The 27,955-nt window shown below is 52.7% G+C and overlaps 1 protein-coding gene across 8 annotated transcripts in view; it reads left to right on the forward strand.

Moving 5' to 3' along the window:
• Positions 1–27,955, forward strand: part of SHANK2 (SH3 and multiple ankyrin repeat domains 2) — a 549,250-nt gene that overhangs the window by 140,526 nt on the left and 380,769 nt on the right. For all 8 annotated transcript variants that reach the window (XM_082629529.1, XM_082629530.1, XM_082629526.1 and 5 more), the window contains 2 exons: positions 2,598–2,714; positions 14,850–14,927. In XM_082629529.1, the coding sequence (XP_082485655.1) occupies positions 2,598–2,714; positions 14,850–14,927 (195 nt within the window). The remainder of the gene's footprint in view (positions 1–2,597; positions 2,715–14,849; positions 14,928–27,955) is intronic.

The following is a 27,955-nucleotide window of genomic DNA, read 5'->3' on the forward strand; positions in this document are numbered from 1 at the left end:
CTCACACGTCCACGTGTACCTACACATTACTCTTTTGCTTTTCTCTGTATTGAAAACCATGTGCTTATACTGATACCTCTTTTTCCTGTCCAGTACCACAGAGTTTATTCTGGTTTTCTCCTGCACTGGATTAGTAACTCCCTTTCTTTGACAGTGGGAAACCTGCTCCCATTTTCCTTCATTCATTTACCTGTTGCTCAGCCCCCTTGAATGCAGCCAGTCTGCTGACTGGTCTGGCCGGCACCTTGCTCAGATTCCCTTCACCCTTTCCCGTCTGCGAGGCTGCTTCCTCAGCAAGTACGGCTTCTATCACGTAACAGCCGGTGGTTTAAAAGAAGAGACATGCAAAGAAGATCCTTTAAAAAAGTGAATGGTAGAATTTAAGACTGTGGGATTACAGGAGATTTTTTTGTTTCAGCACTTGTCTGATTTTTCTGGTTTCGCTTGTTTTCAAACAATAGGCTTGGAGAAAGAAGTCCTTGAGGGGGATTCTTTCCCTGACAGTCAGCCCAGAGTAAAAGGCTCTATTTTACTTTTTGCATTGATCCTATTGTAACCCTTGGTGGGGAGAACATGAACACCATCCCGATGATGTAATGTAAAACCTCACAATTTCAGATTAACCAGGGGAAGAGGAAGGGTGAGTCTGGAGTGATTGTAAAAATGTTTTTTATGCTAACTCTCTTTGTTTTTGACTACAGGACAATTCAATTAAGCCATAACACAGTCTTGCCTCCTGGAAGTTCTTTGGAGAGAGTTGATTAGCCAGGGCTCCTTCAATTTAAGGAACAGAAATCCCAACTCAAACTGGCTTAAGGGGAAAATGAAAATTATTCCTAGGCTTACATCCTGAAAGACCCAGGCACAGTTGTAGCTGAGAGGGGTCCACAGGGCATCTGTTGCTTGGCTGTGTGTGTGTGTGTGTGTGTGTGTGTGTGTGTGTGTGTGTGTCTTGTTTTCTCTCTCCTTCCTTTAGCTCCCACTTCTCCCTTCCTCTGCATTGGTGGCCCCAGCAGCTCCGGGCTTCTGTGGCTTTTTTCCTGGCCACCTTGGAGGAAAAGAGAGAACTTCATTTTCTCAGTGTTTCTGACAGATGTTCCAGTCTCATCTTTACAGGCCCCCAAGAGTCACTTGGGCATCCCAAGCCCACGCCTGTGGCCAGAAGATAGAATGTTCTGTGTCCACTGCAGGCATGGGGGTGGGGCAGGCCCCCAGATCTCTGGGAGTGGGGTCAGGTGGCCCCCAGAGGAAGAGGCAGGCGCTGTTGCCACAAGAAGGGAAGGCGCGGGTGGGCAGGGAAAAGCAACCGTGTCTTCGGTAACGATCTGCTCTGTAAACGGATGAGATGATTTTATGGGCAGCACAGGGGTTGTAAGTGGGTGTTTCTCAGGGTTTTTTTTTTAAAGCTCATCCAATTACTAGTCCCCGTGTCTTTCCTGTCATCTCTCCTCTCTATTAATTGGCAAGGTGTAGCTCTTTGTCGTGGACTGTGCAGGGGTGAAACGCCCCTCAGTCTGTCTCAGTTATCGGAAAGGCAGAATTACTGAGCGTTTCTTCCTCTGGCTACTGTGCAGCCCAACCCGAACCACCCACAGCTGCCTGTCCTGGCCTGGCCGGCCATCTCCCCACCGGGCGCTTCCCCACCCTCGGTGTGAGCAGTTCTGGGTCAGGACCCCTGCTTCCTGCCTTTCATGTCTCCCTATCCGGTTGTCACCCCACCAGAGGGACAGTGGGTCTTACGCCCTTGGCACTGCCCATCGCTGGGTGCCCAGGAAGTGCCGGTGGATGGGGTGGGGTTAGTCGGATATGACTTGCTTCCCAAGGTCAAGGGTTGCTCCAGCATCGAGCGGCATGCGCTGGACCCTCTGATGGACCTGGACAGCAGCCCCCTTGGTCACAGTATGGGGCCCTCCCTGCTCCCTGTGAGCTGCAAGGGGTGGGGGGCAGCTGGCCTGCCCCCGAGCATCACTGGGGGTCCTTTCAGGCCCCTTATTCATGTGACTCTCATGAGAACCCTGGGAAGAGTAGGGTTTCCATTTACACATGAAGACAGAGGCTCAGTGAAAGTTCTAGGAAACGAGCCCAGATCTGGTTGACCCCAAAGCCCTGTTGGCTCATAAATCACACATCACCTCCTAGAAGGGCTCAGAAAAGGGTGGGGCTGCTCCTTGCCTTGAAGAGGACAGGCGGGATCTCTTCCCAGGACACAGCCGGGTCCATGCACTGCTCCCGGCTGTTTTCACACCTCCTCCGGGGTGGGGAGCTTGGATAAACAAGACCTGGGATGGAACATCCTGGTCTGCATTTCCTGGGGCAGGTCGCTGAGGCCAGGGGCAAAGACATGCCCTGGTCTCTCTGGGCTTCCCGGGCCTCGGGGCTGAATGGAAGGAACGGGGCCCCTTTGCAGACCCCCCAGTCGAACAGGTGAGCACAGTCCTCAAACCCAATACGAGTTCCTTCTCCTGATTCCCCAGGGGTCTGAGGGATGGGACCTGGTCCAGAATGGGGGCTGGGCTGTGTTGGCCACACCGTTGGTTCTGGGGGCGCTCAGTGCATCCCGGGCAGCTCCCGGTTTACAGCGTGGACTCTCCTTTCAGGCCTGCAGGTATGGACACGTGCAGCACCTGGAGCACCTGCTCTTCTACGGGGCTGACATGGGGGCCCAGAATGCCTCGGGGAACACGGCCCTGCACATCTGCGCCCTCTACAACCAGGTCAGTGAGCAGGGCAGCTGCCCCACACCCTCCATAACCACGTGGGCACCGGGGCCAGGGCTGTGCTGAGTGCTTTGCAGGTGGATGTCCAGCTCCAGCTGCCGGCACAGAGTCCCACAGATGGGGCGGCTTAAACAGCAGACGTTTATTTCTCACAGTCCTGGCTGGACGTCCCAGATCAAGGTGCCAGCCTGCTTGGTTCCAGGAGAAGGTCGTCTTCCTGGTTTGGGTTTGCATGACCCCTCTCACTGTGTCCTTACATGTGGAGAGGGAGAACGAGCACTGGTGTCTCTTCGTCTAAGGACACTAATCCTATCAGATCGGGGCCCCACCCTCATGACCTCACTTAACCTGATCACCTCCTGAAGACCCATCTCCAGATACAGTCACATTGGGAGGTTAGGGCTTCAACATAGGAATCTGGGGAGACGTGCTCAGTGCAGCGCGGGGAGTGGTCCTCACCTGCTTCTTTGAGAGTGGTTATCCCTGTTGTAGAGAAGAAAACTGAGTCACAGAAAATGAGAGGAGGGTCCTGGAGCACAGCTGGTACAGTCAGAGATGGGCATCGAAACCCCCATGGCTGTGGGTGCAGACTCTGCGGTTATGGTGTCACCCCACAGGGGGTCTCTACTGGGGCCTGGGGGGGGGAGCCATGAAATGGGGAAGGGTGTGGCTGACAGAGCCCCCAAGACAGTTATGGTGCCCCACCAGACCCCAACAGGACCACCATGAAACAGGCAAGCCTTACATCACTACATGTACAAACATGTCCTCAGTGGGCTTTTTCTTTTTAATTCCTTTTTAGTTGTAGCTAAATATTGTAAAACATAACAAACATTTGACTGTCTTAACTATTTTTAAGCATGCAGTTCAGTGCATTGACTTCACTCGCATTATTGTACGACCATCCCCTCCATCCCTCTCCAGAACTTTCCATCCTCCCAAACTGACACTCTGTCCCCATTAAATGTTCACTCCCCATGCCCTCCCCAGCCCCTGGCCCCCACCAGCTACTTTCTGTCTCTGTGGATTTGACTCCTCTAGGGACCTCGTGGGAGTGGAATCACACAGTATTTGTCCTCTTGTGTCTGGCTTATTTCACTGAGCATCATGTCCTCAAGGTTTATCCACGTTGTCGCCTGTGTCAGAATTTCCTTCCTTTTTAAGGCTGAGTAATCTTCCATTGTGTGGATGGACCATATTTTGTCCATTCATCTGTCAGGGGACATGGGTCGCCTCCACCTCTTGGCTGTTGTGAATAGTGATGCTGTGAACGTGCACATCTTTCTTCAGGACCCCGCTCTCACTACTTTTGGGGACACACCCACAAGTGAAGCCTCGATGAGAATAATTTGTACAAAACCCACAGTCTTCTGTGTGAGATGGACTGAAAACCAAGGCGAGCTGGGAGTGAGTGTGCTTGGGAAGCCGCAGGGGTGGGATGTGCACACCCCGTGCAGTGTGACCACTGGGCTACCACATGGAGAGTGAAGCTGAGAGCCTCTGGTCCTGCCGAGAGGCAGGGGGAGGCCAGAAGTCAGTAGGGGGGCACATGGAGGGGTGTGGGAAGGGGCTGGCTCCCCAGAGATGGGTTGGGGCACTGCTTCAGGGGGTGGTGTCAGTTTCCTTGGTGCCTGAAGTCAAGATAGTTCCTGGACATCACTAGTAAGGACTCCTCTGTCCTTTCTTTTTTTCTTCTCTTTCTCTGATTTCAAGGAACTTAAGGTCTGGAGGAGGGAGGTGTGGACACTCCACAGAGCAGCTGAGCAAAATAGGGGTCGGGGGTCCACCACCTAGAGAAACAGAGGGGAAATCATGGATTAGGGTGACTGCTGGGGGCCCCTAACCTGTGTGCACTCTGCTTATCCTCTCTCTGCCATCCAATCCAAAGCAATGATTCCATCTTTTTGAGTGAAATCTCCAGCCTTTACCTATACCCAAGTCCTTTCCCTGCTCACTCCATGGCTACTCCATCCCAGGCCCCTCCAGCCACTCTGTAATCCCACTTTGCTTCTAGCTATTGAAACCTCCTAGATTCTTTGCCCTAGAAAACTCCTATGCATCCTTCAAAACCCAACTGAGATATCCTGCCCTCAGTCAAGCCTTTCCTTGATGAGCCCCTGATAGAGTTAGTTGTACTTTTTACTCTGTAGCCCTTTGCAGTACAGCCAGGGTGAACTGCCCAGGAGCAGGTCGTTATTAGGCCTTGCCTGTCTTCCCTAGGGGCATCCCCTCCCCGCTTGGGCTCACCTTCTCAGGGGCGTAAACCACCGTCCTTCAGGGTATCCCCTGCTCCTGGCACAGGAGAGCAGCTCAGCCAGATGCAGTTGGGGAGGAATTTCAGTTTGACTCCAAGGAGTATTCTGAGAGGTGCTGGCCAGCTCCTCAATGAAAGCATACTGATGGGATTTGCACGCAGCTGGGGCCCTAGGTCTTCGAAGGCATTTGGATGTTGGAATGGCTTTATGAGCATGGAGAGATCTTGCTTGGCTGCACTAGAAAAACACGCATAGTGAGCCTTGGCTTTGGCTGGTAAAACATCTGTGCCAACGTGTGCTTCTTAATTATTGCCTTAGAGGGGAAAAACATTCCTTAATTGTCCCCAGTAGATTTTAAGCATATTTTATCATAAAAAAAACCAAAACAAAACCCAGAAAACCATGTTTTCTGTCTCTTGAAATAATGGTGGACAAGATGGTCTTTGAACATGTAACCTTTCTGTTAGAAAATGTCAAGATGTGTTGAGAATCTGAATTCTGAGTTATTCATGGTGCTGGGTTTGACTGGTGTCACTCTGCATCCTCCAGATTTGTCCCCACCCTCGGCTGATGGCTGTAGGAGGGCCCAGAGCTACCCAGGGCTCTCAGGAAAACCCCTCCACTCCTGCCTTAGGTTAGAGGGTCCAGCAGACTTTTTCTGTAGAGAGTCACTTAGTAAATATTCTGGCTTTTCAGACCACGTGGACTTCTTCACAGCTACTCAACTCTACCGCCGCAGTGTGAACTTAACCACAGATGATATGCAGATTAATGTGTGGCTGTGCGCCAATAAAACTTTATTTATAAAACAGGCAGCGGTCCAGGTTAGCCTGTGGACCCCAGTTTGCCAGGCCCGGCCAGGCATAGAAGGCCGCATCTGTCCTCTCACCAGACGTAAGGTGAGGACAGACTCCCCACTCCAGGGCTGAGTGCCTTCCTGCTAGCATGCCAGGGAGGCCCCTTCAGGGAGTGAGAGCTGGCCCCTCTCCAGGGTCCTGGGACCTTCGGGGCCAGCCTACTGCTGTCCAGCTCCACCCGTCTGTCCCTCTGCGGCAGCATGGGTAGAAGTGCCTTTGGTGGCATCTCCTGTTTTGGACACCCTGCCTTGCATTATGTCCCAGGGGCCATCACAGAGGGTCACAGACTGGTGCTTGGTGGCCCCATAGCCCCTGGACAGCATGTCCATTTGGGAGTCAGCAAGTGTTCTGGGATTCAGCTTCATGAATCCCTCGTGCCCCTCCCTGGGATGCTAGTGTGACCTTTAATCTTTTCCCTCAGCCCCCCCCCCCCAGCCGTTGAGGCATCTCACTGATGTACTAAGAGAAGCCGGTCCATTCGGCCTCTCAGTGTGATTCAGAGAAGCATAGCTCCGTACACACTAGCGTCCCTGTGATGACCTGTCTGAGAGGAATGGAGGGAGGGATGGAGGTCCCTGAGCCTTTGTCTGGCGCACCCGGCAATGGTACCTAACCTGAAGCCCTGTCCTCCCCAAGTCACCGGTGTGCTGGCCTCCTTGCTGTGTCCACTTTCAATTTCTACATACATGGGATGTGTATGGCTGTGTGAGGCCAGGCTCAGGGCCAACAAGAGAAACCACTCTGCAACTTCAAGCAGAAAGGGGTGCCGTACAGGGCACTCTGGGGGGTAACGTTGAGAAATAGACTGTTCCAGGTGTGGGGACACAGTGTCTTTGGGTCAGGATGGGAGTCAGGGAAAGGCACTAAGAAGCAGCCTCAAGGTAGAGTTGCAATGCAGGGAGACATGGCAGTCTGGGTTTCATAAAATCCCTCCTCTGTAATATGGAGATAATTATACCCAACTTGCAGGGTTGCTAAGAGGCTTAAAATAGAAAGCAAACATATGGCATGCCTGGCACACGGCAGATTTTCAGTAAGAGTGGCTGTAATGGTGATGATTATGGTGTGATGATGGATGGTGACTGTGGTGATGATGATGATGGTGGTGGTGGTGATGATGATGGATGGTGACTATGGTGATGATGATGATGGTGGTGGTCATGATGGATGGTGACTATGGTGATGATGATGATGGTGATGGTGATGATGTTTATGGTGTGATGATGGATGGTGACTATGGTGATGATGATGATGGTGGTGGTGATCATGATGATGGATGGTGACTACGGTGATGATGATGATGGTGATGGTGATGATGTTTATGGTGTGATGATGAATCGTGACTGTGGTGATGATGATGATGGTGGTGGCGATGGTGATGGATGGTGACTATGGTGATGGTGATGATGGTGGTGATGGTGACTATGGTGATGAGGATGGTGATGTTGATGGTGATGATGGTGATGATGATGGTGATGGTGATGGTGATGGATGGTGACTATGGTGATGAGGATGGTGACTACTGTGACGGTGATGGTGGTGATGGTGATGGATGGTGACTATGGTGATGGTGATGATGGTGGTGATGGTGACTATGGTGATGAGGATGGTGACTACTGTGACGATGATGGTGGTGATGGTGATGTTGACGGTAAAGGTGGTGATTAGGATGGTGAAGTGATACTGCCCATACTGCTGTTAATTTGACTTACAAAGCTTCTCATTAAATATGAAAGCATCAAGTTTATGGATTGATTGTGTGTTTTATCAATTTTAGGCAGACCTCATCTGTACACTTCCAGTAAAACACACGGTGATTGGAATATTCTCTCTTCTTCTCTTATGAAATCAACCTATTAGGGCTTTGATTTTAAGCAGCAAATTGCATCTAATCTACCAACTCCCTCGATCTGTTGCTGGCTTTCCAGGAGCACCAGAGGGAGGGCCGCAGCCTGGTGTTTGTTTTTCCACCTTGGACAAGGAAGGAAGGGAAGGAATATTAAATATCAAAAGGTTACTAGGCCGGGCCAATTTGTCTGGAAGATAGAAAAATAAACCCTGCCTCTCTGGAGCAGGCCTCTTTATTCTATTGAGAGCCAAAGTAAAGAGACAGGCTGTGTTCTGTTTGTGTCTCTGTGCCCTGTTCGAATCCCATAGAGCAGTCATCATAGTAGCTGATGGGGGCCTCCGTGGGGGCAATCACAGGGGTAATCATCCCCTGGGCGTTGAGGGCGTGTAGAAAGTTATCCCCACGGTGCTTCCCCTTAGATCCCTGCAACGAGCCTTTGGTGGCTACTGTTGGTTGTCATTCCCTTGTACAGGCCAGGAGATGCAGGTTTGGTCCAAAGCAGCTCAGCTGGTAAATGCCAAAGCTGGGCTTCGAAACCCACCCTGTATTTCTCCTCCCCCAGGCTTTGGGGACACGTTCCTGTAACCCCTCGACTGGGGGGAGGTTGGGGCTCCACTGGTCACAAGTTAGGTGAAGGTGTGCGCCACGGCGTGTGTGCAGCGTGGTCTTTGGGGCACCACCCTTCAAAGGAGGGTGGTCTGTGGAGCCAGGTTCCAACCTCGCTCTGGTGACATCAACTTCCCAGCTCTTTACACTTCAAAATTTTACTGATCACACCCATCTAGGCTCTTCTTGGGCTTATAAGAAGAAAGAACTTGGGAAATGAGTTCCTGACTTATAATTTGGAGCATTGAGTAGTTCACGTCTGTGACACTATGCAAAGACGGCCTCGGTGCAGTGGAAATGAGAGTTCCGGGGGTGGGAGGACTTGGAAATCCGGAGTTGAAGCCGGCCCGTCCTGGGTAATTTGAAGCAAAACGCCCAGACCACCTGTCTTGGCCCTTCCTCCTCCATCTTTGGGCCGCGTGCGCATGCGCAGGCGCCGCCGTCTCCTCCGCGTGTTGCCTCGGCTGCGCAAGCGCGTCCGCCTTCACTTCTCAGCACGTCTGCACCGCAGGGCTCGTCCAGACCTTGCTGGACTCGGCAGCCTCCACTTCCTGCCCCTGTTCTCTTCCAGGACACTCCGGCCAGACTCCACCCCTTCTCGCTCGGGGCAGCGGGTGGCATCGCCGCGGTCACGCCTTGTCGCCACGCAGCTCAGCCACTCCGGGGCATCTTCTCTTGGCGTCCATGCCGCCCACTCCATTGCCCCAGGTCTCCCCACAGTGACCTCAGGCAGGCCTGTCTGTGTCCTTAGGTACCTTCCAGAAAACACCACCGGCTGGGTCCCAACGTGCCGACTCATCTCTCCCCTGGGCTCTGGCAGTGATGTCCACCCCCTGGCGACATCCCCGTGGAGACAGCGTGGGTGGCTCCAATAACGGCTCCTACCCCTGTGTACATAGTGCCCGACTCTCTGTGGCTCCAGCCTGAAGTCTGGTTGGCCTTCCTGGTCCTCACGACACCTCTCCCAGGTCTGGTCAGCTCCCTTCTGACCCCTCCCAGCCTGGCCCAGGCCACGGGCATCCTTGCCCTGGGCCGCTGCATTCACCCCCCTTCCCCCACCCATCTTCTGCCTTCCAGTCTTTATTCCCTCACTTTCTGCAGGACACTGGAGTGGCTTTGTGCCACGTGGATCAGTCTGCGTTCCCCGTGACCCAGAAGGCCCTTGTCGCTCCACCCCCAGCTCCTCTCCTGTCCCCTGGCCCTGGCTTCCTGCAGCCCTGGGGCCTTTGCACTTGCTGCTTCCTCTGCCAGGAACACTTCCCCCCTTTGCCACATGGCTCTTTCCTCGAGGCTGAGGCTCAGCTTGGAGGCCACCGCCTCAGGGAGGCCTTCCCTGACCACCCGCCCTCACTTGCTCCATCACATGACCATCTTTTATGGTTTGCGTGGTGCTCTGTGTCCCCAGGGGCTGGGATGGTACATGGCGTGGCCAACACTCAGTACCGACTCGTTGCGTGCATGCATGAATACATTTTTGGGGCCTGCGTCTTCATGTATAAGATGAAAGCGATGTCACCTGGGCTCCTGCAGGGGGTGGTGACCCCAGGGGCTGCATGCCTTGACCAGGACAGGGCGACCCTCAGGATGCTCGGGGAGGAGAGGAGGGTGCGTTTGTTAAGGGTCATTTCTCCGCAAGTCATGCCCAGAAGATAACTGGATATTCTTCCTGATGCCTTGGCCCTCAAAACACACAGATTGTATCTGAACTTGATGGACTTGTTTAAAAGGACGAAGACACACCTCCCTCACAAGGGGACTCGGGCAGCTAGCGGCCGTGCAAGGGAAGAGCTAGGCTTCCATTAGCAACGCCTCTGGGTCACAACTTCTCCTTTTCCTCCCTTTCTGAAGCTGCAGTTTTTCACTTAACCCTTCCTGGCCTCTGCTGCCTTACCTGTGAAATGGGCCTCCTACTAGCCCCTTGCAGGGATGCTGTGAGGGTGGAATCAAGGAGCAGGTAGATGTGTTTTCTGAACTGCAAAGCATCCGTGCATGCACACAGACACACACACACACACCTGTACTTACATGCACACACGTGTGCACACACGTGCACGGACATGCGCGCGCACACACACCTTGCTCACGTGCACACACACATGTGCCTGTGTACACACACACACACACACACTGTCATTGTTTAGAAGCCCTGTGAACCACTTGCCCTTCAGTTTTGAAATCGCTCTCCGGGACGTGCTCTCCCTTTGAAGTCTGGTAAATATTAGAGTGAGGGGGTGTGTGCCTTCAGGTTGGTTAATATTGACTCAGAGTTGTCCGTCCGTGGGTGAGCAGAGAAGTCTTCTGGGATCCTGGTTGGATTCCTCCCGGGAGAGTGTGCCTGGCATTGCCTGGCAAGGGTTTATTCTTAGCTTCATAGGAAACCGACCTCCTTTCTGATGGGAATTTTCAGTGGAAGCCCTCGCTGAGTGTTGGGGGGCGTTTACAAAGAGTTGCCAAGTCAGGCTCTTGTTTGGGGTCCTGAAAGGCCAGGTAGCTCTGGGCATCTGAGGATGCTCAGCTGGCTGGTCCTCCCAGGCTGCCCTTGAGTTGGGCCAGGGCACACTTAGGCCCAGTGTGAATTCGTTTCAGAGTGAGACCCCCAAGCAGCCTTCAGGTCCCCTGAGCCCCTGGTGGGGTCTCCCCCGCTTGCTGCCTCAGGAATTGACTATCTTCTCTCTCACCTGCACGCCCACACCCCAGATGTCACCTGCCAAAGTTCTGCCCATCTCCTGGCTCTGTGTTCCCTCCGTGCCAGGACTCTTTCAGACATCCTCGGCTTTTTTTCTCTCATTGCAAACGTTGCTTGCTGAGGCATGATAGCACGGTCATTTTAATTAATTCGATTAATTTACTTTGGGTTGTAATTAACAAGACCCAGCTAGGTGTAATTCAAGGGGAGAAAGGGATGCTAGAGCGGGTTCTGGAAACCCAGCCAGGGGTAGGGAGGCTGGGGCAGGACTGGAGAGCTCAGGGGTCTGTGTTTGAATAGATCTTGATTTACGGAACCAGCTGTGCGGGAGTTCAGACGAATAAAATAACAAGACCCGGGCGCGGTCTTCACCGGCCTTCAGTCCACTTGAAGTAACACCTGGGACTCTTCTTTTAAACCCTGGGTTTCACTGTACCCCGGATACAAAAGGTGTGTTTGCCAAGCATAGTACATCTTTTTAAATTTTCTTAAATGCTTTTAGTTACTCAAAGCACTGCACGAACGCACGCTCATGGAAAAGGTGCAAACAGTGTAGACAGAGTCTCGGGTTTCCCTGCAATTTCCACCCCTATATTGTGGTGTGGGTCCTGCCCACCATCTCAACCTGGGCACAAACTCACACACTCACGGCTGTTTCAGGACACGGTGGGGCTCCTGGCGAGTGTTTCCTTCCACTGTCCTTCTCTCTCCTAACCTCTATCTTCAGGTGTTCTTCACGCCACCCCTCGGGGGCTGTCCTCACTCCTCACAGCCCCATGTCTCTCTGCCCCTCCTTGGGGACCCACCCCGACGTGGTCCCCGGGCCCTCTCTTTGCCCACAGCGGTCCACGAAGGCAGCCTCCTCCAGGCCCATGCAGCAAGCGCCCCTAAGTCTGCGGTGACCCTCACGGCCACCCAAGGGTACAGCTGAGGCCCCAGGACCCCCGCAGCCCGACGACAATCTTTCCCTGCAGAGCTCAGATCCGCCCCACCCCTGGTCTCCCTGGTCGCGGCTCAGAGAACAAGAGTTCCTCTGCCTCGGCTCCTGTCTGCTCCGTGCACAAGTGGTTTCCTCATCAAAGTCATCATCATGCAGTGGAGGCCCCAGGGGGGCCCTCGCCCAGGTCACAGGGACCAGGGCCGCCCCAGCTGTGCTTTGCCTGACCCAGATGTGCTCTTGGCCAGACCTCGCGGTCAGAGAGTGATCTTCCTGCCAGCATTCTCAGCAGGTGTGCTCCCCTGTCTCTGTCTATCTCTGTGTCTCCCTTGGTCTCTGTCTCTGTGTCTCTCTTGGTCTCTCTGTCTCTCTATCTCTGTGTCTCCCTTGGTGTCTGTGTCTCTCTTGGTCTCTCTGTCTCTGTCTATCTCTGTGTCTCTCTTGGTCTCTCTCTGTGTCTCCCTTGGTCTCTGTGTCTCTCTTGGTCTCTCTGTCTCTGTCTATCTCTGTGTCTCCCTCAGTCTCTGTGGTCTCTTGGTCTCTATCTTTCTTACTTTTCTAATACATGACACCTTTATTGAGATATAACTCACACCATACAGTTTGCCCATCTAAAATATACCGTTCAGTGTTTTTCAGTCTGTGTACACGGTTGGGTAACCATTCCCCACGGTCAGTCATAGGACATTTTCATCACTGCAGACCACTCCCCAGCTCCCGCCCTCCCTGGGCCCCGCTCACCTGCCTTCTGTCTCTGGATTTTCAGCTTTCGTCTCAGGCCTGCTCTTTCTCCAGGTCCTCCGGCACGTGCCGTGTGCCCTGGCCTCGGCCCTACTCTTCCCGGGACAGCGGATCCCTTTGGGCTGGGGTGGGGCTGTTGGCCTGGCCCCATAAGCAGGCCCCTGGAGGGACCCTGGTCAGTGGCTTCATTTACTCACCACTCAGCAGTTGCCGCGTGTCCGCCCTGGGTGACCACGCCCGTTGCCTCTGCTCTGGACTCTGTAGGTGGAGGTGGACCAGGGAGATGGGCCCAGGGCTGGAGTTTGACCACGACTTGCACTGGTGCCCCTGTGCAGAGACCTGTACAAGTCGGAGCGGCCCAGCTGTGTGGGGCACCGGCACCTGCACTTGATCATCCAGACGCTCTTCCCAAAATGTAATTTGCCCATCATAACAGCCCAGCTGCATCTACTAGGCAAGGTGTTCATATTGTCACTGCTTCTATAGCCATGTGCTTCCACTTGTCTTTTTTTTTGGCTGCACCATGAAGCTTACAGGATCTCAGTTCCCCAACCAGGGATTGAACCCAGGCCACGGCAGTGAAAGCCCGGAATCCTAACCATTAGGCCACCAGGGAACTCCCTTCCGCGTGTCTTTTTATCTGTGGGTATTTGTCCCCACCCTCCCCATCAGGAGTTTCAAAAGGGTTGGCCTCTCCGGGTGAGTAGTAGATGCTCAATAAGTGGACAGGAATAGATTGATTTTCATTGTACAAATCCACAAGAAATGACTATTGGCTGCCTTTTAAAAACGTTAGAAAATGTAAGTACAGAAAATAATAATAACAAAAGATTTACTCCGTCATCCCTTCTCCTTCCTGAGAAAGTAAAACCCCTTAACTGGTAACATCTTTCCAGACATATTCTTTGCTTTCTATAATACTGGCTTTAAAACATAAGTGAAATTAGGCTATATCATTGTTCTAAGACTCACGTTTTCTACTTAGAAGTTCTTGGATATTTTTCTTGTCAGTTTATATCGGGCTGCCTTCTTGTTTTTGCTACCACTGCCTCGGCAAAGAATGTTCTATGGAGAACAGTATGGAGGTTCCTTAAAAATCTAAAAATAGAACTACCATATGATCCAGCAATCCCACTCCTGGGCATATATCCAGACAAAACTGCATTTTATTCAGAAAGATACATGCACCCCAATGTTTATAGCAGCACTATTGACCATAGCCAAGACATGGAAGCAACCTAAGTGTCCACTGACAGAGGAACGGATAAAGAAGATGTGGTACATATAGACAGTGGACTCTTACTCAGCCATAAAAGAATGAAATAATGCCATTTGCAGCAACACGGATGGACCTAGAGATTGTCATACTGAGTGAAGTAAGTCAGACAGAGAAAGACAAATATATCGCTTATATGTGGAATCTAAAATATGACACAAATGAACTTATTTACAAAACAGGAAGAGACGCACAGACATAGAAAACAAACTTATGGTTACCAAAGTGGAAAGAGGAGGAGGGTCTGAGGAAGGACAAATGAGGAGTTTGGGATTAACATATATAGATGGCTATATGTAAAATATAGATAGCAAGGACCTACTGTATAGCACAGGGAACTATATCAATATCTCGTAATAACTTATAATGGAAAAGCATCTGAAAAAAGGATAGACATATATATGTATAACTGAATCACTCTGCTGTACTTCTCTGAAACATTGTAAATCAACTATACTTCAATAAAAAGTTGTTTGGGAAAAAAAAAAAGAAAAGAATGTTCCAAAATGATTCCCACTTTCCTTTATTTTAGAACGTTTTTGCCATCTCCAGGTTTTCTCTTCCTTTTTTTCCTTTTGTATTTTACTTGCAGCCTTTCTATTATTATGTATTTTATACGCACGTGCAAAGCTCTCTGTAGATGGTCTTAAAAAAATGGAGTCCCTGGCTGTGGGATGTATGTATTTTAACTTTTTGTAGATTCTGCTGAGCTGCTCTCAAAGTCTTTGCAGCAGTTAAGCTTCAGCTGACAGCAGCCAGGGCCTGTCCACCCTCCTCCTGGCCCCTCCGATGAACAAAAATGCCCTCCTGTTGACTCTGCGTTTTCATTTCTCTGAATTCTTGTGAGATCGCCCTGTGAACAGGCTTCTTTAGAGGATGCCTGTGCCACCGCTTTACAAACAGATTTCTTCTTCCTTCTGTGCAGGACAGCTGTGCACGTGTGCTGCTGTTTCGGGGTGGAAATAAGGAATTGAAGAACTACAACAGCCAGACCCCATTCCAGGTAAGCGGACTTATCCAGACCCTGAGACGCCGTGTCGTCGCCTTCCCACACATCCTCTGTGTGTGTTGACACGAGCTCAGCCCTTTCGTCAGGGACGGGGTCTGTGTGGAGCTGCGGCCCTATTTCAGTTTGCCAGTCCACACTGGCTTCCTTCCAGTTAGACCAAACAGCATCGCTAATGCAGCGGTGCCTCCAGGTGGGCGATTCACGAAGGCAGCTTGGGAAAGGCCCCAGAGACGTGGATGCCGTGCATTGCAGCAGCTGTGGGGCAGTCCTGGCTTCGTGCTGATCCTGGGAATGGGGAGATCTTGGTAAGAATCTACCGGGAGGGAGCTGGCTTGCCATCATCCGGTGCCCTTACCCGGCCTGCTATCCTCGGTGAAGGGTGAATGACCCGGTCCAGAGTGGCCGTGGGGATTACATGGTGGAGGGAAAAGCCAGGGGCCTGAGTTTTTAAATTGTGGTAAAATACATATTACACAGAATGTACCGTCGTAGTCATATCAGTGTGTACAATTCAGTGACCTTCAGCACATGCACGATGTGGTGGCATCACTTCTGTGTAGTTAAGAACTGTTTCGTCACCCCAAGGAAAGCTGTACCCACCGAGAGTTACTCCCTGTTCCTCCCTCCCGTGGCCCCTAGGCAGCCACTCATCCGCTCTCTTCCCTGTGGACGGGCCTCTTCTGGACATTTCATGGCGATGGAATCGTACAACAGGTGGTCTTTTGTGTCTGGCTTCTTTCACTCAGCATTGTGTTTTCAAGGTCCATCTGTGTTGAAGTGTGTATTGCTGCTTCATCCCTTTTTAGGGCTAATATCCCATTTTATAAACATGGGGCTCATGGAACTTCGAGGCAGCTGGCCAGATGGTTTAGGGTGGAAAAACTTGTTTTTCTGGCTATAACTTTTTCAAAGTTATAGAAATGCTTTCTCATCCTAAACACAGCCCTCTCCACTCGAACTGAACATTGAGGTGACTGCGATTCTTTTGATTTGGAAATAATGTTTACATCTTATTGAGCTGAGAGAGGTCTTTCATTTAGACCTGACTTCCACGGGCGACTTGACTAATCCTCTCCTTAGATATTACTAATACAGACGGGCTTGATGCCTGGAAAAGGAACCAGTTCAATCCCCAGACTGGGCTGGATGTCTAACAATCATCATTAAGACGACTTTGCTCAGTTCACGAGAACTGACGGGCCTGGATTTGACTGTGAATCTGTGGCTTGAGGATATGTAATGGGAAATGGGTCACGGAAGTGAGTTCCTGCTGTACTAATGGGTCTATAAAGACTACGGTTTCGCCCCAAAAGCACTTCCTCTTTCCAGTGGTGATGATGAGGGAGCCGTGGGCTCTTCCCACTTCGCGCTGGGACACATCTGCCCTTTTGGGCTCAGCAGTGGGTTGGTGGCCTTGGTTTAAATATTTTGTTGCCATTAAATAATATCTTTCTATGGTCCTTTTTTTTTTTTAAGTCAGAACAGTGCTTAAATTGCTTAGAAAAGAGCAGCTAATGCCCTTTGATTCATGGTAAACGCGTAGATGATAGAACAGAGCCATTTCTCCCCTTCTGGGCAGAGGTTTGTAACCGCCACCTGGCACTCCAGGGAAGTGAGTTGTGCACGGCGTCCAGGACAGAATGTCACTGTCAGTGACCTCCCTGTGAGTCCCCACTCCTGTCCTGTCACCATGGGCAGCGACTACCTAGGGCAGGGACACCCCTTCCAGGAGGCCTGGCAGGAAGCGTCGTGCACCCTCCTGGCAGCAAATTCGCACCAGCTCAGACCCAAGGCCATCTGTCTCTATTTTGCTAACGATAATCAATCAAGTGCCCCAAATGATTCAGGAAGACAATTATGCAAACACGCTTGAATAATAGGACTTTGTGCCCTGCAGACACTGTTCATGTAACGGGCGGAACCAAAGCCTGGGATGCTTGCTCTGCACGCCCAGCACGGGCTCCGACTGCGTGTGCCGGGAGCTGCTCTCCCCCTCACGTCTCCCCACCTTCTCGTGTTTTCACGGCACAAAGAGACTTAATTCAGTCGTTGGAGCCTTGCCTGTAAAATGTCCCCAGCATTCACGGTCCTTCCCTCCCAGTGATGAATCAACACCATTGATTTCGGGGGGAATGATTGCCTGCCCCACCATTTAACAGGGATCGAGTATGTCCACCTGGGAAGCTTTGATGATATTCAGCTGCTGTTGTGGGCGTGGGCTTTTCTAAGAAACCTTGGAATATTTGACAGACTTCATCTGGCCAAGCTTTGCTTAATGATTTAATCCAAAGGCTGGAGCAGCAGCAGCAGGACTCAGGGACTTGAGAGAAATGCAGATTCTCAGGCATCCCCTCAGGCACCCGGAATCTGAAGCTTGGGGGCAGGGCTTCAGGTCCTGTGTTCTCACAAGCCCCCTAGAGACCCTGACATCCACTCAGGTTTGAGAATCAAGAGAGACAGAGGTGAATTTCTGAAGGAAGAGGAGGAGGAGTACTCATATTACTTGTGATGGTGGTGACGGTGACGGTGGTGACGGTGCTGAAGATTGTGACGGTGGTGACGGTGACGGTGCTGATGATTGTGACGGTGGTGACGGTGCTGATGGTGGTGACGGTGCTGATGATTGTGACGGTGGTGACGGTGGTGATGGTGGTGATGGTGGTGACGGTGGTGACGGTGGTGACAGTGCTGATGATTGTGACGGTGGTGACGGTGCTGATGGTGGTGACGGTGGTGATGGTGGTGACGGTGGTGACGGTGCTGATGATTGTGATGGTGGTGGCGGTGGTGACGGTGGTGATGGTGGTGGCGGTGGTGACGGTGGTGATGGTGGTGACGGTGGTGACGGTGGTGATGATTGTGACGGTGGTGACGGTGGTGACGGTGGTGACGGTGGTGACGGTGGTGACGGTGGTGATGGTGGTGACGGTGGTGACGGTGGTGATGATTGTGACGGTGGTGATGATTGTGACGGTGGTGACGGTGCTGATGATTGTGATGGTGGTGACGGTGGTGATGGTGGTGATGGTGCTGATGATTGTGACGGTGGTGACGGTGGTGACGGTGGTGATGGTGGTGACGGTGGTGACGGTGCTGATGATTGTGACGGTGGTGGCGGTGGTGACGGTGGTGATGATTGTGACGGTGGTGACGGTGTTGATGATTGTGACGGTGGTGACGGCGGTGACGGCGGTGACGGTGGTGACGGTGGTGACGGTGGTGACGGTGGTGATGATGGTGACGGTGGTGATGATTGTGACGGTGGTGACGGTGGTGACGGTGCTGATGATTGTGATGGTGGTGACGGTGGTGACGGTGGTGACGGTGCTGATAATTGTGATGGTGGTGGCGGTGGTGACGGTGGTGATGGTGGTGACGGTGGTGACGGTGGTGATGATTGTGACGGTGCTGACGGTGGTGATGGTGGTGACGGTGGTGATGATGGTGACGGTGGTGACAGTGGTGACGGTGGTGATGGTGGTGACGGTGGTGACGGTGGTGATGATTGTGACGGTGCTGACGGTGGTGATGGTGGTGACGGTGGTGATGATGGTGACGGTGGTGACAGTGGTGACGGTGGTGATGGTGGTGACGGTGGTGGCGGTGGTGACGGTGGTGATGGTGGTGACGGTGGTGACGGTGTTGATGATTGTGACGGTGGTGACGGTGCTGATGATTGTGACGGTGGTGGCGGTGGTGACGGTGGTGATGGTGGTGACGGTGGTGACGGTGCTGATGATTGTGATGGTGGTGGCGGTGTTGATGATTGTGACGGCGGTGACGGTGGTGACGGTGGTGACGGTGGTGACGGTGGTGACGGTGGTGACGGTGCTGATGATTGTGACGGTGGTGACGGTGCTGATGATTGTGATGGTGGTGACAGTGGTGACGGTGGTGACGGTGCTGATGATTGTGATGGTGGTGACGGTGGTGACGGTAGTGATGGTGGTGACGGTGGTGGCGGTGGTGACGGTGGTGATGGTGGTGACGGTGGTGGCGGTGGTGACGGTGGTGATGGTGGTGACGGTGGTGACGGTGGTGATGGTGGTGACGGTGGTGGTGGTGGTGACTGAGTCAGCCCGGGCCGCCATAACAAAGTACCACAGGCTCAGGGGCTTAAACAACAGACATTTATTCCTCACAGTCTGGAGGCTGCAGGTCCAAGGTCAACGTGCTGGCAGATCTGGTTTCTGGTGAGGGCTCTCTTCCTGCACCTACTCATTGGTATTTCTTCTGTGCAACATGTAGAAAGAGTGAGAGAGAGAGAAAGAGAGAGAGCTTTCTGGTGTTTCTGCCTCTTCTTGTAGGAACAACAGTCTCATCTGATTAGGGCCCCACCCTTATGACTTCATTTAAACTTAGTTACGTTTCTAAAGGCCCTGTCTACAAATATCATCACAATGGGGGTTAGAGCTTCAACGTGTGAATTCTGGGGGAGACAGTTCAGTCCATAACATTGATGATGATGGTGGTGGTGTTGATGGTGATTAGGGTATTGACGGTCATAGTGATGATGATGAATCTTCCCAGTTGCACAGAATCTTTTTCTAAAAAATATGTATTTGTTTGCTTGTTTATTTGGCTACACTGGGTCTTAGTTGCGGCATGTGGGACCTTTTAGCTGTGGCATGCATGTGAGATCTAGTTCCCTGACCAGGGGTTGAACCCAGGCCTCCTGCATTGGGATCGTGGAGTCTCAGCCCCTGGCCCACCTGGGAAGTCCCCAGTTGCACAGAATCTTAAAGCTCACAAATGCTCTTCTGTATGTTCTCGTTTAATGTTCAAAAACCCAACAAAGTAGACATTTTTTTTTTGCCTAATTTATAGGACACATGGAACTAGAGATGTTAAGCCTAGGAGTCCTGAATCAGTTAGTGGCCGAGTCTGTGACCCCCAGGCCTTCTGACCACCAGTCCAGGGCTCTGTGGTCTGGGGTGAGGCAGGCACATCCTCTGGCCTGTGATTCATCTTGCATCCTGAGATGTAGTGCACAGCACCACGGATTCCTTGCTGTTTGGATCACTCAGTCCAAGGGAGCAAACGTGTCCTGGTCCTGAAGATAAAGAGAAATGGGAAGGAAAGAATTCCGTGGAGGTGGAAGGTCTAAGTGAAGGGGGAGTACAGCTGGGGTGGGGGACGGAGGAACGGCCGTCTGCGGGTCAGCTGTGGTGTCCGCTGGGTTAGGCACCGGTGCGTGAAGGTGCCGTGTAGGTGTGGTCCATGTCTGCGGTTGACTCAGTCGAGGAGATGAACCTTCCATGATGTGGAGGGCCTCATCCCATCCGTCGGAAGCCTTGGGAGCCAAAACTGGGGTTCCCGAGAAGAAGGAATTCTGCCTCCACACTGTAACACGGAGGCCCCGGCTAGGGTCCCCGCCGCTGGCCTGCCCCACTATCACATGGGCCAATTCCTTAAAATAAGTCTGTGCATGCGTGTGTGTGTGAGTGCATGTGTGTGTGTGTGTACACATCCGATGGGTCTGTCTCCCTGGAGAGCTCTGGCTGATACCCTTCTTGCCCCCAGCAGCCTTCGTGGTCTTGGAGGTAAGGATTCCAGCCCCTGCGTGTTTGGAGGAGCAGCTCTCCCTCGACACGTGTCACCGTTGTGTCCTCTGCAGCTGCTCATCAGGTGTCCAGGGGCAGAGAGGGAGGAGAGGATGAGGAGGAGAGGGAAAGGCAATGGGAGACATTCTGGAAGGGCTAATGTCCAGTCATACAGGGAGGGGCCTGTGAGGACAAGATGGGGGGAGACAGAGAAGTCCTGGCCATGGGGTCTTTTTGGTGAACATTGTGCCCGGGTATGCGGGCTGCCGCCCAGGGAGCAGGGGCTCTTTGCCCCGCCGGGCACGCAGTCTTTAACACGCATCATTCCTGATGCAGGTTCCCATCGTCCCCACTGGATGGAGAGGTGGGTGGACGCTGGGGTCCGCAGCTCGAAGGGGACGGGGAGGGTTGCCCACAGCCCGGGGCCCTGAGTCCTTCCTCCACCGTCACTCTGGATGTAACAGGAAGAGAAAGGCCAGAGCCAGGAAGGAGGGGTTTTCAATTCCTCGGGTCTTAGGCAGTAAATCACGGGGCCGAGCCGGGCATTGGCAGATGCCCATAAATCCATTTCCTGGAGCCCCTCCCTCTGTGACTGACACTCTGATGCCCAGGAACTGGCCATGCCGTCGCATGTTCTCTGGGGGTCACTCCACTCACAGGAATGACCTTGGGTCTCTCCTGAAGTGTCAGATCCCGGCTCCTGTCCTTCAGGTCTGTGAGCATCTCCCGGAGCTCTGATGGCGCTCACTCATCCAGGGCACAGCTGGGGAGGGATGGAGATTCTCTCGGGTCACACCTGACTCCGTGCAATGCAGTGATGCCTTGCGAGTGACCAGGTCTCCCTGTCCTTCTCCGTGTGCTCCAAGCCGCTGCTGCTGGGTTGGAAGACGGCCCAGAGACAAAGGCAGCCTGACACTTTGGGGGGTGTTCGGGTCCGGATGTTGTACTTTTTCTGGGAAATCAGTGAAATCCGCTCAGCAGGCACTTCGATGCCCTGTTTCCTCCAGTTGTCTTTCTAAACTTCTTTCTTTGTTAGTATTCAACAGTAAGACTTCAGCAACATTTTGTCGAAATCCACACAGATTGTAGAGCAAGGTCAAGGCAATGTTGTTCTCTCCTGTGACCTTATGCTTCCCCGTTGCATGTCATGGGCAGGGTCCCAGGCCCTCTCCTGCTGTGCTGCCTTCTGCGCCACAAATGGCGCGAGGTGACATTGCGAAATTGCAGAGTTAACACAAAACTGCATTAAAGGCACAGACACACACGTGCACACACACAGACACATAGACACACACACATACAGATACACACACACAGACACACGGACATGCACACGTGCACACACGCAGGCCCTCTGGAGGAGCACGTCTAGCTCCGGGTTCGGAGGCTGCGACCATGCCTGTAGCTTCATCCCCGCCAGGCACACCGTGGCTCCGCCCCTCATCCTCTGAGGGGTCACAGGGCCTCCTTCTCCCCGCTCCTGCTCAGGGAGACCAACACCCACATGACCCCTGCACGCCATCCACGATGGACCCAAAGACAGATCCCAGCCTGACCTTCAGCTCACCTGGACCCGTGCACCTGACCTCACACCTGGGCCACGTGGATGTTCTGTGTCTGGGTGGGTGGACCAGCCGGGGGAGGAGTGGGGACTGTGGTGAGGGGAGGACCAGAGCCGTACGGGCACAGCCGCCACCAAGTGAAACGGGCACATCGCGGCAGGTGACAAGAGAGAAAGCAGGGCTGAGTGAGAGGCCCGAGGACACAGGTGTGAGGTGGTGACACATCCTTGGAGCGGAGGCGGGGGCCGCTGTGTGGGGAGTGGGCACAGCATTCCAGGGGAACGGGGCGTGAGCAAAGGCCAGGGGTCTGGGGAGAACGTGGCGTGTTCGGGAAGGAGGCGACCCCTGTGGCAGGCATGGGGCGAGGGCTGCAGGGCCCCCACGTGGAAGGGCAGTGTTCTGGGCTGCATAGCGGCCCCAGAAGATTTAGGTCCTAATCCCCGGAACCTGCAAATGTGACCTTGTACAGCAAGGACTTTACAGAAGGGGTTAAGCATCTTGAGATGGGGGGTTACCCTGGATTATCCGGGAGGACTCGGTGTCATCACAAGGGTCCTTCTAACGGGATATGCACAGAAGAGGCCACGTGAAGACGGAGGCAGAGGCTGGAGGGACACGGCCACAAGCCAAGGAGCACCTGCAGCCCCCAGAAGCTGGAAGAGGCAGGAAAGACCCTCTCCTGCAGCCTCTGGAGGGAGCACAGCCCTTCCCACACCTTGGTTTTGGCCCAGTGATACTGATTTTGGACTGTGGTCTCCAGAACTGGATGAGGTTCTGCTGCTTGAAGCCAGTTGTTTGTGTTCATTTGTTCCAGTGGCCCCAGGACACTGACACAAGAGCCCGCTGGTGGTTGTCAAGTTGCGAGCTCACAAGTTCCCACTGCTCAAGTCCCCGGGCGCCCTCCTGCCCGACCCTGCACCAGGCTCACTCCTTGGTCTCCCTTCTTCCCTCTTTGAAAATTGTCACCAGCTTGGGTGCATCTCTGCTCTTTGCCACCAATGAAATCTACTAGGAAAGCCACAGTGTGGGAGCTGGGCCGTATAGCCACCCAAAGGTGACATCTGCATTGCCTGTGGTGTGTCAAGTCCCACATTGGCCTCTGTGACAAGTCCCACAGGCAGGGTGGCTCAGACAGCAGGTGTTTATTACTTACGGTCCTAGAGGCTGGGGAGGCCAAGGTCAAGGTGCCAGCCCTCTGGTTCCTGGCGAGGGCTCTCTTCCTGGCTTGCAGATGGCCCCCTTCTCTCTGTGTCCTCACGTGGCCTCTCCACTTTCAAGCCCCATTCACGTGTGCTCTGTGAGAAGCAGCATTTAAACCCTCACAGGGTGGGTTAGGAAATACCAGGTTTCATCTGAGCCCTTTCCATGAGTGACAGTGAAAAACTATTTTTTTCTGTCCAGCCAGATTCTTTTTGCTTCTTTGGGTGTGTTTCTCTGGTGTGTTTAGAAGCAGCTCGGGGGGGCGGGAACAGGGCACCACTGGTACCTGCCTCATGTCTTGTGATCTGCTGACCTTCCACGGGGCAGACCACATGCCACGGGCCAGGGCACCCCGCTGTCCCACATTTGTTGGCGGAATAAGCCACAGTCTGCAGTTTGCCACCTGCCATCCAGATGGTGGATCTCAACCCAGAGACTTTGTGGCCTGCCCAGAGTTTTTTAAAAACCAAATTCTTTGCCAACATTTAAATATCCAGAAATTTCATATAAACATTCCGATTCCCAGCTCCCCTCGAATAGTTAGGAAGAGTGGGCACACGCAGGCAGCCTTTGTGTGTGTTGGCATTTGGCCAGGTTTGGGGAGCACTACCCCTTTGGGAAGGTCGCCACTTGCCAGCCTGCTGCAGTCCCTACCACTCCTTACTGCCTGCCCCCGCCTGCCTTTTCCGCTTTGTGGCCTGGCTGGTCCCTCTAAGCACTTCTGCCCGTGATCCCTGCTTAGGGCATGCGGTCGGGGAAGCCATTCATTTTTAAGTAGCTTCTTTAAAAAGTTCTTCTTATTTGGGATTGAGACTCTGTGTTCCCATAGAAACAGGGAAGAGGAAGTCGTGTTTCTAGATTCAGGCATAGGAACCTGGGAAACCCGTGTTTTGGCTGATCTACTGTGCTGATCTATGATGAAGAAGAATCGGGTTTCAAGTTCATTATTCCAGCCAGTACGCACAGAGTTCCTGGTTAGAGCCGTGCTCCCTTCTAGATGCTGGGAAATGCATCAATGAACAGCGACGCCCCTGCTCTCATGGAGCGCGCATTAGTCAGACTTACGGTGAACAGTTAAACAGATATACAGGGAATGCGTCAGGGTTGCTAACTTACTTGAAGAGAAACAGAGTGAGCGGGTAGAGACACAGGGGTGTCTCTCTACCAGGCTGTATCATGATGGGAGCCTTGCACGACCTCTGATGTTTGAGCAGACGCCAGGAACGAGGGAGGGAGTGGGCCATGCAGATACCTGGGGAACGGGAACTGGCACGTGCAAAGGCCCTGGGGTCAGAGCATGCCTGGCCTGTTTGAGGAGCAGCAAGGAGGCCAGCCAGTGGGGGAGCGGGCAAGTGGAGGCCAAAGAGGCCCCCGTGACCCTGAAGGACTTTGGGCTTTACTCTGAGCAAGACGTGCAGCACCCACAGGACAGAAGAAAACTCTAAAATGGGAATCAACCCATCCCACCCGACAGCCCACCGTGGTCCCATATGAAAAGCAGGGCTGATTTTTACCCTTTGAGTGACATGAGTGAGGGGTGCCCCATGAACTGAACCAGCCTGGGGTCAGGACAGGGAGATTTTCCTCATTAATTGGTTGGTTGATTGATTGCGCAACATTGGGGGAGGGGTGGCAAGGTGGAGAACAAGACTGTGACGGATATGTCTCGAGGTCAGAATCATGAGGGCCCCAGAGGGCCCTGGGTAGGCGCCTGGTCAGGGGCAGGGGGTGAGTCATCAGAGCTCTTCCCCGGAACCCCTGCACCACAGCTGAGGTGGGAAACCCAGGTTTCACAAGTTTAAAGTTATGCAGTCTGTCCCCCTACAGCACTGTGTGGCCAGCCTTGAGACCCCACCCACCCACCCTCCCGTCCCCGGGCATGTGGGCAGGGCTGGGCCGGGGCCCAGGGAGGTCAGCTGGCAGGTGCTGCTTCCCACGAGCTGAGAAAAGCACGCCCAGTCCTCAGGTAACGTGTGAAGTTCAGGAAGCATGTGGGCACCTGACCCTATTATGTAAAAATGAAGGAGAGATGGTCACCGGTCCACAGCACCAGGATGGGGAGAAAAAAGAGGCGAAGAGCATTAGGGAATCCGCCCCGCCTGCCATCAGTGCACAGAGCTAGGAGCCGGCCCAACCTCCGGTCAGGACCCCGGAGACTCTGGGTGTTGGAAGCAAGGCTCTTCTGTGTTGGGGATTGCAGGTAAGGCTGGAAACGGGTGTGTTGGTTGAACCTACTAGGCCCGTATGACCAGGCTCATGGGGACCTCGCTGACCTCACAGCTTCCAACTCACTCCCTCTGCCCCAGACATCCTGGCCCCTGCTGTTCCTCAAGCACGCCAGACACACGCTTGCCCCAGGGCCTTTGCACCTGCTGTCACCTCTGTGAGTAGAACCCCTCCCCCAAGTATCCTGTGCTTCATTCCCCCCCATGAAAGCCCCCGGGAGGCGTCCTCCCACTGGCAAGAGCAGCCTACCACATCCAGAGTTTCCATTCTGCATGCAAACGCTTCAAATCGAAAATAGGAACAGACAGCTGAGAATCACCAGTCATTAAGGGAAAACTGCCAACATGAAAGGCAGACACCAAACAAGCAGAAATAAAGATGATGGATAGAAACTGAGAAATTTAGAGAATGGAAGGGGACTTCAAAAATATATACCCCAGGGGGCTTCCCTGGTGGTGCACTGGTTGAGAGTCCACCTGCCGATGCAGGGGACACAGGTTCGTGCCCAGGTCCGGGAGGATCCCACATGCCGCGGAGCGGCTGGGCCCGTGAGCCATGGCTGCTGAGCCTGCGCGTCCGTAGCCTGTGCTCCGCAACGGGAGGGACCACAGCAGTGAAAGGCCCATGTACCACAAAAAACAAACAACAACAACTACTATATATATATATATATATATATGTACACCCAGGGACTTTCCTCGTGGTCTAGTGGGTAGGACTCTACGTTCCCAATGCAGCGGGCCCAGGTTCAGTCCCTGGTCAGGGAACTAGATCCTACATGCATGCCGCAAGTAAGAAGTCTGCATGCCACAACTAAGAGCCCACATGCCACAATGAAGACCCGGCACAGCCAAAATAAATAAATAAATAAAATAAATGTTTTAAAAAAATATATATGTGTATGTACCCCATCTCCTCAGTGTGATAAGAGAGGATAAAGCATTTGTGACGTGAGGGTTGAAGGGGCTCATGACAAGTAATACAGCAGCTAAGCTATGAGCGCAGCCTTGCTGAAGAGGACCAGAGATGGACGGGAGAACTGAGACGTAAGGTAATCCAGGAGCTGGGAGAGGGTTTGACACCTGAATGATGGAATTTCCAGAGAGAGCAGAAGAAATCAGCAAAGACATCATTCAAGACAATGCCACCAAACAGAAGGACACGAGATTCCCCATTGCCCCTGAACCTCCAGTATCAAATGTGAGCAAGTGTCCACAGCAAGGGCAGGGCTCGCGAGAGCCCAGAACTTCGGAAATAAAAATAAAAATGCCATCCTTAAATTTCAAAAAGGGAAAAGCCATTTCCATATGGAGGATCGGGGGTCAGACATTTCAGCAACAGCACTGGAAGCTCATGGACCGTGAATCTCATCCTCCAGGGCAGATGTCACCTGGAAATGAAGGCAGCGGAGAGGTGGCCTGATGTGCTTGCACCTGGAGAGGAGGCCTCTGTCAGAACCTGGGGATCCATTAATTATGGGTCAGTAGAAGAGCAGATTTTTAAAGGTGGCTGTTATTCACCCAAGGGAGAGAGACCCATACTTGGCTGGCTCTCTCGGCTGCGGGAAAGATGGAGTTAACCATCCTAATGTAGACACGGGGTGATGATTAACCAAAGCAGGGGACGCACCTGTACTGGGCTGTATGGTGGATGAGCTGAGCCCTCGTCTTCCACAGCAGGATGTCGATAACTAATATTTAAATGGAAAGAAATCAAGACAGAGCACCAGGAGTGTGCTGTTTAGAAGTAGGCGGCAAAGGACTGAGAAAGCAAATGAGTGTGAATGTGGTCTGGGGCGTGTGTGTGTAGGCAGTAGGGGTGTGGACAACCGTGTAGAAGGATTTGACTTTTCAGACCATGCATCCAGATGTGTGGCACCTATAGAAGCAAAAATTTGATTTCATTTTTTTAAAGGCAGTCTTTCCTGTTCCCCCTTCCCCCTTACCGTGAGCTCACCTTTGCCCGGTGAACTCCTATTCACCCTTCAAAACCAAAGCTCTCTCTCTGCAGGCTGCTCTCCTGCAGCCTTGGGCTGTCCCAGTGGTGCTTTCCTTTTGGTGCCCGTGTTACTTGATATGCACCTGTAACGTAATGTATCGGCGTGGACGGTTTCCGCATCAGTCACCCAGCTACACTGTAAAGTTCTTTGAGGACAGGATGCCCTGTCTCTTCCATCTTTGAAGTTCGAGTGCTCAGCAGCAGATGAGGAACACACCTAACTGGAGATGGAATGAGCTGTGGCTGGGCAGCTGTCCTTGGTCACCTGTCAGGTAATCTTTGTAATTCCTCACACTGGCCACTAAGTGGCAGCGTTAACTTGAGACGGCTCCGTCCAGGTGTGCAGGTGGGGCAGCCAGGGTGCTGCTGATGTTTTTTTTTTTTTTTTATTGGAGTGTAGTTGATTTACAATGTTGTGTTAGTTTCAGGTGTACAGCAAAGTGATTCAGTTATACGTACACATATATCCACTCTTTTTTAGATTCTTTTTCCC

This window comes from Mesoplodon mirus (assembly GCF_964341445.2).
Source record: "Mesoplodon mirus genome assembly, chromosome: 7".
Taxonomy (NCBI): domain Eukaryota; kingdom Metazoa; phylum Chordata; class Mammalia; order Artiodactyla; family Ziphiidae; genus Mesoplodon; species Mesoplodon mirus.